The following is a 13520-nucleotide window of genomic DNA, read 5'->3' as shown; positions in this document are numbered from 1 at the left end:
ATACCAGTTTTTACTGTGCTAACATACAAGTCAAACATTCTTGAGCAAAATCGTTTTACTTGGGGCCCACACATAGGTCACTCGGACTTCAGCTCACGACCCAAATTGTAAAACCCGGAATTTTTTTAGAATATACACAATGTGATGCGTAACACCCCTTGCGGGACACCTTTTCTGGTACTGGCGTGACACTCTTGCGCGATTATTTACCTTCTGTGATAACTGTCAGAAGCGTTGCGTGATTTTGGGACGTAAACAATATTTCAAGCCATGTGGGTAAAAATCCGGCTTTCTCATTGTTTTCTTTGCTGCAATTTCATTAGTTAGGCCCTAAATAAGCGTGTTTCTAGCACTCTTCCTAGAAATTCTTTTAGAATGATTTTGGTTAGATTTTTCTCATTTTTCGCTCATTCATGCTGAAAGCAAAGAATGAGGTATTGTGGTGAAGCAGATGTTGACGGAAGTTGTATTCCGTAGACGGAAGTTGCATTGCGGACTGTAAACGGAAGTAGTCTCGCATGCTACCCCTCCCCACTTAATGAAAGTCAAAATCAATTTCGATGAGCTCAGAAACTCACGTGGCAAGAAATAAAACGTTTTTATGGGTTAATAAAAATAATAACCTCAAATCGCATTTCCGAACTTCTAAAATGCAACTTGAATCGAGAAGCCGAAATGTTCACACCCGTAGCGGGTTCATTTCAACACACGCTGTGACCACGCAAAATAGCATCAGGGGTAGTCATATTGGTAAGCCGTGCATTTGTATTCGTCTTCAGTTAGTATAAAGTAATCATTGCTCTATCATTGTGCTTGTCCACGGGAGCTCTTCGACATACAGCTCACAAATCAATCACAGCGGCCAAGATAGTTTAAAATTTATTTTTGGAGCTTCAATATTTCGGTCTGGACTTGAGGCTCGCTCGAACAAAAACAGCAACACCAATCCGGTCAGTACAAAATGCAGACTGTAGAATGCAGGCTGCAGACCGGATGCAAAGTGCAGACTACAGACTGCAGACTGGGCACAAATTACAGACTGAGAATTTATACTGTTTTTTCGTCTGGCACGTGATAACATGTCATCTTGCAACTTACCGAGCGTCACGCAATCGCTTTCCGCGATCATCTTTCACAATTATTTGCACAGTTGTGGAATATTCCTTGCCCGCGTCTTGATCACAATCGTTCTTAATACAATTTCAAGCCATCATGTAGTCTTCTCACTTTGCGTGCGAGTTGGTTGGTGTGATGTCTGCACAGAATTTACCAAGTTAATTAAAGTAGATGTAAATATAAGTGTAAATGAGATGTCACTATTGAATATTTAACACACGCAAAATTCGAGAAACAATTGACAGCTTTGCACGTGGTCCGTTCGTTTCATCTTTTCAACCGAAATGTGTTCATTTTGTTGACAAAAATGCGGACCAAGACCAAGACTGTTCCTTCGACTTGATATATTATCAACGTTCAAGGGTATACACACTCTGATTTTCACATATGTGCCTTATATTGTTACTAGCTTACATGATGAACCGGCGAATTCTAATAGGGAAAAGCGCAGCGTTGCGCATGCTTTCGTGACTGCCCATTTGTTTACTTTTCTGGTGGTTTTATCTCTTGTCTGTTTGGTGACTAAGCAAATATTGTTATGTGAAAATCAGACTAGACGGAACGATTGTGGCTGCTTTGGTAAGAACCAAAAGTAATGGCCGCTTTGTTAAAAAAAAAAAAAGATATCAAGAAACGGGCTAGGAATATTTCACAATAGTGCAAATGATCGTGATAGATGAGCATTACTAATATTTTGCTGCCAGAGCAACATTTGATGCCTGATTATGTCCACCCAGCCCACCCTTTGTCCTACAAACACACACACCAACGAAAAGGACACTGTCTACCTAATGACCTCTGCCCAGCCCACATCCGGCCCGCACAACCTTTTTTCCAATTTTCATCACGACGAAAGGACAAGTTTTCTTATTACAAAACTGCCCAAAACCAAAGTCAATTTTCTCTATATTCAACAAGTCCAAGAAATCAATACAAACTTAAGCCATAATATGTATGAGCTGGCTCCAAGAGCCCTTTGATTTCATATTATCCCCACTTTGTCCCAATGACACTTGAACCTTAAAGAACAAAATTAACGCCCCATTACACAGAGCTCTTACTTGGATTTCAGCTGAAACTATCATTGTATGCTACAGAATTAAAGAAAACTGTGAGGAACGATTTGTTAGTATCGATGCGAAAATTATGAATAAATAAACCAAATTAGTATATAGCGCACAGGTGAATTGCGCTTTTCGCGCGCGCTGATCAGCTAATTGGCCGGCAATGATTGTCAAATACCTCGTTTGACGACGACTATCTTCTCAATAATATTGAAATTGAAAGATTTGCTGGATAACTCTGAAATTTAAACTCTATTTCCGACGATCAGTTGCTGTCAAAATTCAGTTCAAAAACAACAGCATAGCAAAAACCAGAGACGAACAAAGCAAAATTTGGGCGCTGAGCCTTCCTAATGTGTTTCCTCTGAGATGTGCAAGCCTCTTAATATTAGCTTCATTTTCTCTTTCCTTTTCTTTTCTTTTTCATGGTCAGTTTTTTTGCGCAAGCTTGTACTCAAGAACAAATTTTAAAAAAAATATTGCCACCTTAAGGGAGATTGGGCGGCCAAGTGGTTAGCTCGCTCCACTTCAAACGAAATGAGACGATTTATATTCCATAAGTATTATTTCTTTTGCTTCAACCCTTTCACTCCCAAGATCTCAAAAGTAATTCTCCTAACTGTCTGCCATACTGGTCTTGTGATGTTAGCTTGGAGAATTTATAGGCGTTTGTATTATGTTATCTTATTAGTAATACGCAAATCCGTTTTAAACAAGTTTCTATCTTAAAGGTACCAAATTGGTAATAAAAGTTTCATGTTTTAATAGAGATCATATTCTTGATTCTTTCTGGATTGCTTCATATTCAGGTGGTAGGACGGCATCTAATGTTTCGATGGTGAGACTTGAGGGCAAATGGCTCCTTTTTCTGCGAACAATACTGGTAAATGCCGTATTTATCTTGGTACTCAGAAAAATGTACAGCCATGGGTTAACGGCACTGTTGGCATGTCCAAACCAGAAACACACAAAGTTGACAATCGGCTGTAGCTCAAACTTTGATGCGGGAATGACTTCCGTTATGTGGACCACTTGTGGTGGGAGCCAACAAAGGGCAAAGGCACAGGTAACAATAATGAGCATCCGAACCACTCTTCTCTTGGAGGTTTCGCGTTGCGCTCGGTTTCCTTTCAAATATTTCACTCCAGGTGCAACATGAAACCATAAATTCCATGCGGTGATGGTATACAGGAAAGAAATAACGCCCAAGGGGATGAGATAGTTGACGAAGAAAAGGAGGAGGTATATCCCTCGAAGAGCCCTATCTGCATTACCCAAGTTGTAAACAGATAGCATGCATTGGGAGTTGTGGTCTTCCACGTTTTGAACAACAGGGAAAATGGACATGGAGACCAGTGACCCGATCCAAATAAATGGAACGGTTAGTTTAGGCTTTCGAAACCAAAGATGGCGGCGGAGGGGATGAACGATGGCATAGTACCTGTCGATCGCCATGAATGTCAGGCAGAGGACAGATGCTGTTATAGTGACATAGGCAGTGTATACAACACCTTTGCACATGACTTTTCCAAATACTCCCGGGATCATCCACAATCCGTCGGTATATATCATGGAAATCGACCAGGGCATCACAATCAACGTTACCAGCAAATCGGCGATGGCCATGTTGACAAACATGAAGCTTGTTAGTGATCTGACTTCGGGTTTCTTCCACACGATGTAGATGAGAAAGCCATTTCCTGTAAACGCCACGAGCATCGTGATGGCGTAAAGAACTGCGATGATCCACTCGATTTCTGTTTTCATCTTTAGTTCCTGTTTTTTCTGTTGCTAAAGTTTAATAGGATAAAACTGTTATTACTGAATAAGTCATCAGTAAAGCATACCCTCATAGTCTCCTTAAATCTTATTCGATACCAACCTGAGGTGTTGTGAGAGGAATCAACTGTGAATTCAAAGGAAACAAATAATTTTGTACTGTTTTATTTTAAAACTAATTTCACTTTGGTTGAGTCGATGACATTTCAACCGCACTGATCCAAGCGTTTTTTCAGGTTGATCTAAAATAAGAAACACGGTATACCTTTGGAGATCGATATGGTTGCTTCCCCAGTCCAACGGTTTGAGAGTTCAGTGGCTCGAGACTGATGAACCCTGATGAACTACTAAGCTCAGTCCTGATCACTTCCCTTTTTTAACCGTTTCAAAATGATTTTCTATGAATATTAATGCAGGTCTCGATTGCATCTCTTTTTGACAGCCGGATAGGAATATCAGACGTAAATGTCTGCATGCGGGAGTTCTCAAATGGATCTCAAATCCAACATGCCTCACATTAATTGTCAAAGCAAATACAACACCAGCGTGCGTCTTCCGCTTTGAAAGTCACATAAAAAACTAATTAGAGCTCAATCAAGAGGTTAAGGAGCCATTTGGCTTCGAAGCAAGCCTTACATGGTCGATGTGTGTTAGGTTAAATAGAGGCATCGTTTTTTTTATGAATGTTACCCATAACTTATTTAACATGGGGATAATTATTCATTTACCATCGCATCAGGACATGTCATGTCATTTACAGTCCATTCCTATAAATTAAACCAATTTTTGTTTTGGATCTCCTCGGTGATTTTAATTCATAAACTCGAGTTAAAAAACAAACAAGAAGGAAACCCTCTTTACGTGCGGAAATTCAAGATTAACTCAAAAAGGAGATTTTGCACTTTCTCACAAATTCCTCATAAATTTGCTTCTCTTCCCCGCGTTTTCATAGCCTCCATAATCATAGGAAAGCAAACGTCTCATTTCAGATCACTTTAATGTCAAAATTCTGTTGTGGAACCGTCGCCTTCAGGTCAATTTTATTTTTACCTCATAGCCCTCCTATTATAGTTTAATTGCATGCAAATGATCCCACGTATTTTTGCCAGGTCCATAATGAGTCGGTTCTGGAATGCGCGCTGTCATGCTGAAATAGCGGACGATGAATTACCTTTTAGTCAGAACCAAAACTATAAATTCATATAAAATTTTCTTTGCGCCATATTTTGGAAATCCGACATCGATTTGTCGATTTTGTCGTTCGATAAAAAGCGGTTGTTTAAAGCGCTTTGACGCGGCGCTTTGACGCGGCGCTTTGTAGCTTTACATTTCCTAAATATTTAAGTTTAGGAATACAGCCTCTATTTTCAGCTTTTGTTAAGATCATGTCGCGCTGATATCAAAAGAAGCAGCCAGAATAAAATTTTTTTGCGCGGCGCTATACAATGAGTATAAGAAATGCTTTTTTGAAAAATTATCTTTAAAATCAGCATCTGCGAAATAATTTGACACCGAACGGCTAGGACCACCCAATTATTTATCCTCAGCTTTTTTGAAGACAAAAACGAAAGGAAAGTTTCTCTGCTTTTTACTCCGACACAAAAGAGAAAACTTGGCGAGAACGAAGCACTCTTTCGCTCAGGATGCAAATTACAAATTAACATAATAATCTATCTAACAAGAAAACATCAAATTCAAACAAGATATTGCACCAGTTTATGCCTTCATCGCTAATACTCGTATGGCTGAATGAGTGTTGGAATAAGCTTGGAACATAGGTACTAGCTCAGCTTAACCAAGGCGAAATATTGCAAGTCTCCGTAGTTAGAGCGGAAGAATGTAGAATGTAGCATTTGTATGATTGAGGAATCATTGTGGTATCGAGCTAATCTAGGAAGTAGACCTCAATAACAAGAAAATCCGGCTGAGAAACTAAACTATATTTCAACTATCATCAGTGACATTATTCAGTTTAAAATGCTAGCAAAAATGAGCACAGATGGGGAGAGGTTTAAGTTTTGAAATACTGAGTGATACCGGAGTTACCGGAGTAATTTCAGCTTCTTTATGTTCCCAGCTGACCCGTAGACATATTTCACATTTTTAACCTAAAATAGCCTTCGATGGTTATTTTACAAGTTTCATTTAGGAAGTCATTACCAGTTTACATTCAAACGTGATTCCGGAGACTGCACCTGATTCAGGGTTGTAAATGATTGCAAGCAGAATATGACAGGTGTTCATCACAAAGATAGAATAATAGTAATAATAGTAGACCTCAATAACAAGAAAATCCGGCTGAGAAACTAAACTATATTTCAACTATCATCAACGAAATTATTCAGTTTAAAATGCTAGCAAAAATGAGCACAGATGGGGAGAGGTTTAAGTTTTGAAATACTGAGTGATACCGGAGCTTGATAAATGAAATGATGCTTATCTCATGTGACATGATGGCTGAGCAATCCGGAAATGAGAAAGACACATGTATAGGTACGGTTCATCGTGCGAAGGAAAAGCGCTTGTATCAAGCGACGATACCTACGTAGATGATAATAAAACTGACCTAAAAGCCCCCTCGCGATCTTTGTACATGTTAAGTTGGAGGTTCGCGCTGGATACCCCTGTAACTGTAATGTTAGTTCATTGGCAAGGTAGCGGAAGTTGTGTCAAAGGGGCTGCTCTGAGTCGCGGATTTTGGGCTTACTGTGCTATGAAAGACGAAACTGGAGGGGCTTCTAGCCATGGTAGAGACACAAAAAATTGGTCTAAAATAGCATAAGATGTGGCCGTGCGACGTTGAAATGACACAGGTTTATCAGCACAGGTAACAAAACGACTCTCACGAAAACAGACAAAACCGCGCAAACCATGCACAGGGCTGCGATCTCTAACCGTTTGGTCGTTAGCTGAGACGACTAACAGGAGCTTTAGGAGACTTAAAAAAGAAATTCATTGAAAATAATAGGTGGTGACCTACCAAGATTCTGTTGACAATAGACAACCAACAACAGTCCACCGTCGATCGTAGCAAAGATCATTCATAATTTAGTCCCGACTTATAACTCATCCGAGAAAGAATTCTGATTTTAAGATTACATTTCAGACTCTTGACGGGCATCTGTAATTTATATGTGATGCGATGGATCTGATAGGAAACGAGACAACGCTTGAGAAGATATTTTTAGCTCAAGTGAAATTAACAACTTGTTACGGGAAAATTTACTGATTTTTCCGCGTGTTTGTTTGGAACATATTTATACGTAAACTTTTCACATTTAACCATTTCCAATTTATTCGAGCTCATTCAAGTTCTTTCATTCTAATAAATCTAAAAAAAAAAACAAATAAATATAAAAAAACCACCGTAGTTTTTGAGCAGTAAACTAAGAGATTTTTGCTTTGTTTTCGCTACCATTATGCACCTGCACGTCGGTACTTTGGTTCATCATTATTAGTGAAATTTTAGGTAAATATGAGTGTTAATGGTCTTTCTGAAAAAATTGGTTTTCATAGTAGTTAGCAGCTGAGTTTATACTCGTAACTTTAATTTTCTTTCATACGACAGTTTCCACACCAACTTTGCATAGATAAGCTGAAACTTTTAATTACTTTTCCACTTTTATTTCCTAAGCTGCGCTACTGTATTTGAGATGGGTATATTTTCTATATCAGAGCTGTGTGTTTTCACCTAAGTTCCCTATTTTTAATGGTCTAGAGTTTATTGTATCCGTCCTTTTAATTTTGAGAGTCTTTTCGTCGTATAAACAGACGGAATATTTAAGAAGAAATTGTTTAATTCAAAGAGACCTTTTCTGCTTCTTTGTTATTCTGTTCAAATATGGTAGATTAGGAGAACAATGGAACTTCACACCAGTTCAAATTTAAGTAAATACATTGTAAAGCTTTTTCGATTACATACACGACGGCGTGCCGATTACACAGACGACGGCGTGCGGATTACTAGTTTAGTTTTCACTCTGGCATGATGTATGTCAGAGTGCTTTACGAATAAAGTCTGCTTTGGAACCAAAACGCTGTCTCATCCTTGACGTCTGTATAAGCTCGTTCGAAGTAGATCTCCGGGTGCCAGGAAATCGTGACGAGTTTCCGTTCTTGTAAGCCGAGTGGTCTCTACCGAGTTAATTTTCCCCCGTTTTGTACGTTTCCCGCGAAGTCCAGTTTAGGGCGCGAAAACCTTATCGTCACAAACTGTAAAAAGGCCGCCTCTCTGCGCTAGCGAGATGATCGTTGGCCAATCTTGCGGGAAGGAATTTCTTAAACAGCCTTCTTAATCTCAACAAATGTAATTAAAGTTGTTGCTAATTGATGGAACGAATAAAATTTGATTTCACATCACTATTTTGGTATCATGGATCAAAACAAGGTTTTATAATTACCGTGATCAATTTTTAACTCACCTACATTGGAGGGTTGAAAGACCTTAAAAGGATTACAATTCTGATGAACATCGGATTGGAAAAACAAACATCGCATTTATGTCCCTAATGACGACTCTTCTGGTTTTTCAGAACAAAGAAAAAGCATAGAGCCGCAATTCGACCAGCGATCTTTTCCTAGAGGGCATAAGTACAATGGGAAGCAAAAATTCGAGAAAGACTTCTATGTCTGAATGCTTTTTCTGTTAAGTTATACGCCTGATAAACACTTGCTATACTCCACCATAGCTTTATATAACAAGATGAATCACACTTATTTTGATGAGTTCTTACTTATGTTCAATTGGAGGATAGACTTCTCGTTGGCGTCACGATTATCAGTATTTAAGCAAATAAGTATTGCCGTGGGTCACTTCAGTAATAACTCACATCAGTGTCACACTGGACTGTGCTTTGTGTGGCACGTTTTTGTTCTTACCACTTTCGTCTCATCCACGAAGATGTGGAAAACTTGAAATTACGAATAGCTGTTGTTGGCACTGACCATCAACAAATTTATATCTTCTTTTCCCAAGATATACAAATAATAACGGCTGATAACATCTGCATTGCACGCTTATATCAGTCAAAAGCGTTTCATTTGGATTAAAATTTAAGCCATTTTCACGAAGGCGGGACCAAGAAAATATCATAATATTAAATGACAGGATGAAAATAACTTTCCTTCTGGGAATCACTGCATTACAAATCAAAATCCAGACACAACTTGATATAGGAATTTGAAGACACCGAGTTGTGCTCACGCGGGAAGTTACGGTCTTTTAAGTTTAACCATGGTCATGCCTCAAATAACATTTAAAAAAAAAGAAAAGAAAAAACGAGAATTCGGCCGATATGTTTGACAAGTAATAATTGATAAAAAATAGCAACATTAAATCATTGCAAGATATCAATTTACTGCTTGTGGGAACGTGCCAAAATTTTTTAAATTTTTTAAATGTCTTCGACCGATCTTATACTCCGTTTCTTGAACATCATTTTTACTTGCATTGTCATCGAGCTTCTCTGTTGGGGTTAGCTTTTACGCCTCTACGCGACTTTGTAAACAGCTTCAATCATAAATAAGCCGAAAGCTGAAAACAACATTGGCATCAATTTGCAACCTTATCGTCAACGGTATCTACTATCAAGTGGATTAACGGAAGTCGTAATATGACAAATGAAATACAGAACAAAGTAACTGGTAAAAGAGACGGATCCTAGTGAATTGAACTCCAGACTTTTGTTCTAGCTTTGACCAAACACAAACAATCACGTCCACTCTTAGGCAAAGCTTAATTTTTGACAATAGCAAGTGAGCTGAGTGGAGTCTTTCTTCGATCAGTTAAAAAAACGAACTGGTTTGACTGGTGTGCTCCTTGGTTTGAGAAGTAGAAAGGATGGTTCGATGACGAACACACTGGTTCAAAGCTGTCACTTACGCTATCACCACACCACATAATCTACCAGCGCCGCTCAAGTAAATGGGAGCATCTATACAATACAGGGCCAATCTTACGGACTCTCACCACTACGGACACAAAATTTCCTCCCGAAGTTGTCCGCAATAACGGGGAGTCGACTGTATCAACAGGCTCGTTTGGCTCGGCAGTGGATGAAATAACGAGGAATAATGAACATACGCGACAAGTCTTTGGTGGTTTTACTAGTGGCTCCTTTGACTCGGCAGAAGATGAAAGAACGAGGAATAATGGATGTGCGTGTTTAGTCTTAGGCCTATATATGTGGTGGCTCGGTTAGCTTAGCAGTGGATGAAAGAACGAGGAATAGTCAATTAATGTGCACAGTCTTAATTAAGTCTATAGAGCAACTGATACGGTTGAACCGTGCGAAGGAAAATTAAAGCGCTTGTATCAAGCGACGATCAAAGAGCGTCGATACCTACGTAATCAATTTTTAACTCAGCTACATTAAGAGGATTAAAGAACCCTAAAGGAATTACAACTCTGATGAACATCGGTTCGGAAAAACAATCATCGAAGAATTCATGTCCGTAATGACGACTCTTCTGGTTTTTCAGAACAAAGAAAAAGCATAGAGCCGCAATTCGACCAGCGATCTTTTCCTAGAGGGCATAAGTACAATGGGAAGCAAAAATTCGAGAAAGATTTCTATGTCTGAATGCTTTTTCTGTTAAGTTATACGCCTGATAAACACTTGCTATACTCCACCATAGCTTTGTATAACAAGATAAATCACACATCATTTTGATGAGTTCTTACTTACGTTCAATTGGAGGACAGACTTCTCGTTGGCGTCCCGATTATAAATATTTAAACAAATAATTGTTGCCGTGGGTCTCTTCAGTAATAACTCATATGTCACACTGGGCTGTGCTTTGTGTGGCACGTTTCAGTTCTTACCACTTTCGTCTCATCCACGAAGATGTGGAAAACTTGAAATTACGAATTGCTGTTGTCGGCACTGGCCATCAACAAATTTCTTTCCTCTTTTCCCAAGATATACAAATTATAACGTCTGATAACATCTGCATTGGACGCATAAATCAGTCAAAAACGTTTTTGCCATTTGGAAAAAGATTTAAGCCATTTTTCACGAAGGCGGAGTAAAGGAAATATTATAATATTACAACCAGGTGAGGACTCGAACCTTAGTTCTTCAGGTTTTTTCCGTTTGTTTTTTTTCAAGCGTAATTAAAAGAGTGAAAAGTCGACTGTATACAGAACGAAACCAATCCTGTCCTCCTCTTCTCTTAAAACCTGGTTTGTCATCTAACGGCAAGTGATGAAAAATGACCAAAAGTAATATCTTGAGAAAGTAAAGTAAATATTTCTAGATTAAAATATCTTCTGCCTTAAACAATCTCCTGATTCAAGACACTTTCGATGCGCTGATGAGGCAATATTGACAGGATAGTTATAATTATCACACACATACGATCCTAAATAAATAGGTGAAAATTACGAATATCAAATATGTCTTCCACCCATAATGTTTGCACAAACCTGTTTTTAATTTCGCTTGCACTTTTAAATGTTTCTTACTTCAAAGAGAGAGGCCGTCCAGTGAATCCACGACACGTGAGGATTCAAGCATGGTGATCGCTGTGTAAAATTCAACCAAAACACCTTGATGACACCTTTCTTTCAAATTTTTACAGTTTCAACTTCAAATTACGTCAATCTTGGTAATTTCATTTTTTAATCTTTCTTCCTATATTGTTATGATTGCGTGGTAGCATACCGTACCCTCGTTTTGTTATACAAATTACTGAAAATATGTTTACTTTTTTCTATGCTGCTATTTTTGCGTGCAGAATACCTTCGCCATCACTATAGATATTTTCTAAATATTTATCAGTATGGGCATTTTCTGAAGACTTATCAGTTTTCAAAATAGCTGAAAAATGTTCAAATTATTATCATTTTTTATTTCGTATGTATTGCGTGGTAACACGGTTTTCGTTAAGACTTTTTTGTGATCAGAGTTTTGGAAAATATGTTTACATGGTTAATTTGTTGTCACAGCGGGTTACAGTGGGTGTCTTATGTAGCTTTTCCGATCTGTCTTTTCGAACCCAACTGACGAAACTCCCATACCTTCTTTCCTCATTCATATTTAATATTTCCAGTCGCAGATCTTACATTCCCAATTCCTTGCCAAATAAATCCCAAATACAGAGAACCATTTTTCGAAAATTTCGTTAAGATAGCCTTCGATGGTTATTTTACAAGTTCCATTAAGAAAGACATTTCCAGATTAGAATTAAAGTGTGATTTTGAAAACTACACTTGATTCAGGGTAGTATTTAAATGCAAGCAGAACATGACAGGTGCTGATCACAAAACACAAAGATAAAAGGTCTCTTCCTTATAAAAAAATTGAAGCATGACATTTCCCTAAAATTTCCATCTTAGATGGATAACGCTTTCCTGGTATGAACAAGAAATAAGGAAACCCAAACTAAATGAATATTTTGTTAAGTCGAACGCCAAAACACTTACTGACAATGAGTGTTGATTATTGGATTATATCTTTCGCCTACAGTCTGGGTGAACGTGTCTGACATAAGGTAACTCCTGCTGCCCTAAATGGAGACCATGACCAAGTCGTTATTTTTAGGTAATGATGCAGTACTTTATGGCGCATCAAATCTAGATCTAAACATAACAGTAAACTAGAAGAACGCTAGTCTTCTGACGTTACGTTATTATCTCAAAGTCCAGACTTACAGGTTGGAGATTCCCCTGCCACTTTACCCAGAGAGTTCGCAGTTGGGAACTGAGAAAGGGAACTGAGTGTTTCTTTTTCTGTCGTCAGTCAGTTATCCACCGAAAGAGGTGCACATTCGGCAATAATTTCAGCTTTTTTATGTTCCCAGCTAACCCGTAGACATATTTCACATTTTTAACCTAAGATAGCCTTCGATGGTTATTTTACAAGTTTCATTTAGGAAGTCATCACCAGTCTACATTCAAACGTGATTCTGGAGACTGCACCTGATTCAGGGTTGTAAATGATTGCAAGCAGAATATGACAGGTGTTCATCACAAAGATAGAATAATGACACGTCCTTTCTTGAAAAAAAATTAAAGTAAAACATACCCTAGAATTTGAAATTTAGATAGATATCACTTTCCTAGCGTAAACAAGAAATAACTGCAAGCAGAACATGACAGGTGCTGATCACATAATACAAAGATAAAAGGTCTCTTCCTTATAAAAAAATTGAAGCATGATATTTCCCTAAAATTTCCATTTTAGATGGATAACGCTTTCCTGGTATGAACAAGAAATAAGGAAACCCAAACTAAATGAATATTTTGTTAAGTAGAACGCCAAAACACATATTGACAATAATTGTTGAACATTGGATTATATCTTTCGCTCACACTTTGGGTGAACGTGCCATATGGAAACTTCTGCTGCCTCAAATGGTGTTACGGGAAAATCAAGTGATTTTTCTGTGTGTTAGTTTGGAGGATATTCATAACTTTTTCAATATTTTACCCGTTCTCAATTTATCCGAGTTTCTTTAAATGCAATGTTTTAAAAAAGATAAAAGCCAACAGTTGGTTCTCTCAACTACCAACATCTACATATCGCATTGTTTTCGCCGCTTTTGTGTACCTAAACATCG

The 13520-nt window shown here is 38.2% G+C and overlaps 1 protein-coding gene across 4 annotated transcripts; it reads right to left on the bottom strand.

The window, feature by feature from the left end:
- Positions 1 to 2001: 2001 nt before the first annotated feature.
- LOC149035869 (orexin/Hypocretin receptor type 1-like) lies at positions 2002 to 12898 on the bottom strand. Of its 4 annotated transcripts, none has more exons than XM_089191556.1 (2): positions 12613 to 12898; positions 2002 to 3971 (listed from the first exon to the last, which is right to left on the bottom strand). In XM_089191556.1, exon 2 carries the CDS (start codon positions 3945 to 3947, stop codon positions 2952 to 2954), a length of 996 nt encoding a protein of 331 aa, XP_089047682.1. In that variant the 5' UTR covers positions 3948 to 3971; positions 12613 to 12898; the 3' UTR covers positions 2002 to 2951. The 4 variants fall into 4 exon arrangements, with proteins under 4 accessions (XP_089047682.1, XP_089047684.1, XP_089047681.1 ...); XM_089191558.1 differs by lacking the exon at positions 12613 to 12898 and adding an exon at positions 10646 to 11095; XM_089191555.1 differs by lacking the exon at positions 12613 to 12898 and adding an exon at positions 6940 to 7258.
- Positions 12899 to 13520: the final 622 nt, after the last annotated feature.

The sequence above is a fragment of the Pocillopora damicornis genome, chromosome 13 (assembly GCF_964200805.1).
Source record: "Pocillopora damicornis chromosome 13, jaPocDami1.2, whole genome shotgun sequence".
NCBI classification, from domain to species: Eukaryota; Metazoa; Cnidaria; class Anthozoa; order Scleractinia; family Pocilloporidae; genus Pocillopora; species Pocillopora damicornis.
The sequence above is the reverse complement of the archived record's forward strand: the minus strand, read 5'-3'. Positions and strand labels throughout refer to the sequence as shown.

What these genes read in the sequence shown, in the direction of transcription:
- LOC149035869 (XM_089191556.1), bottom strand. Translation starts at nt 3,947, where the DNA reads ATGAAAACAGAAATCGAGTGGATCATCGCAGTTCTTTACGCCATCACG.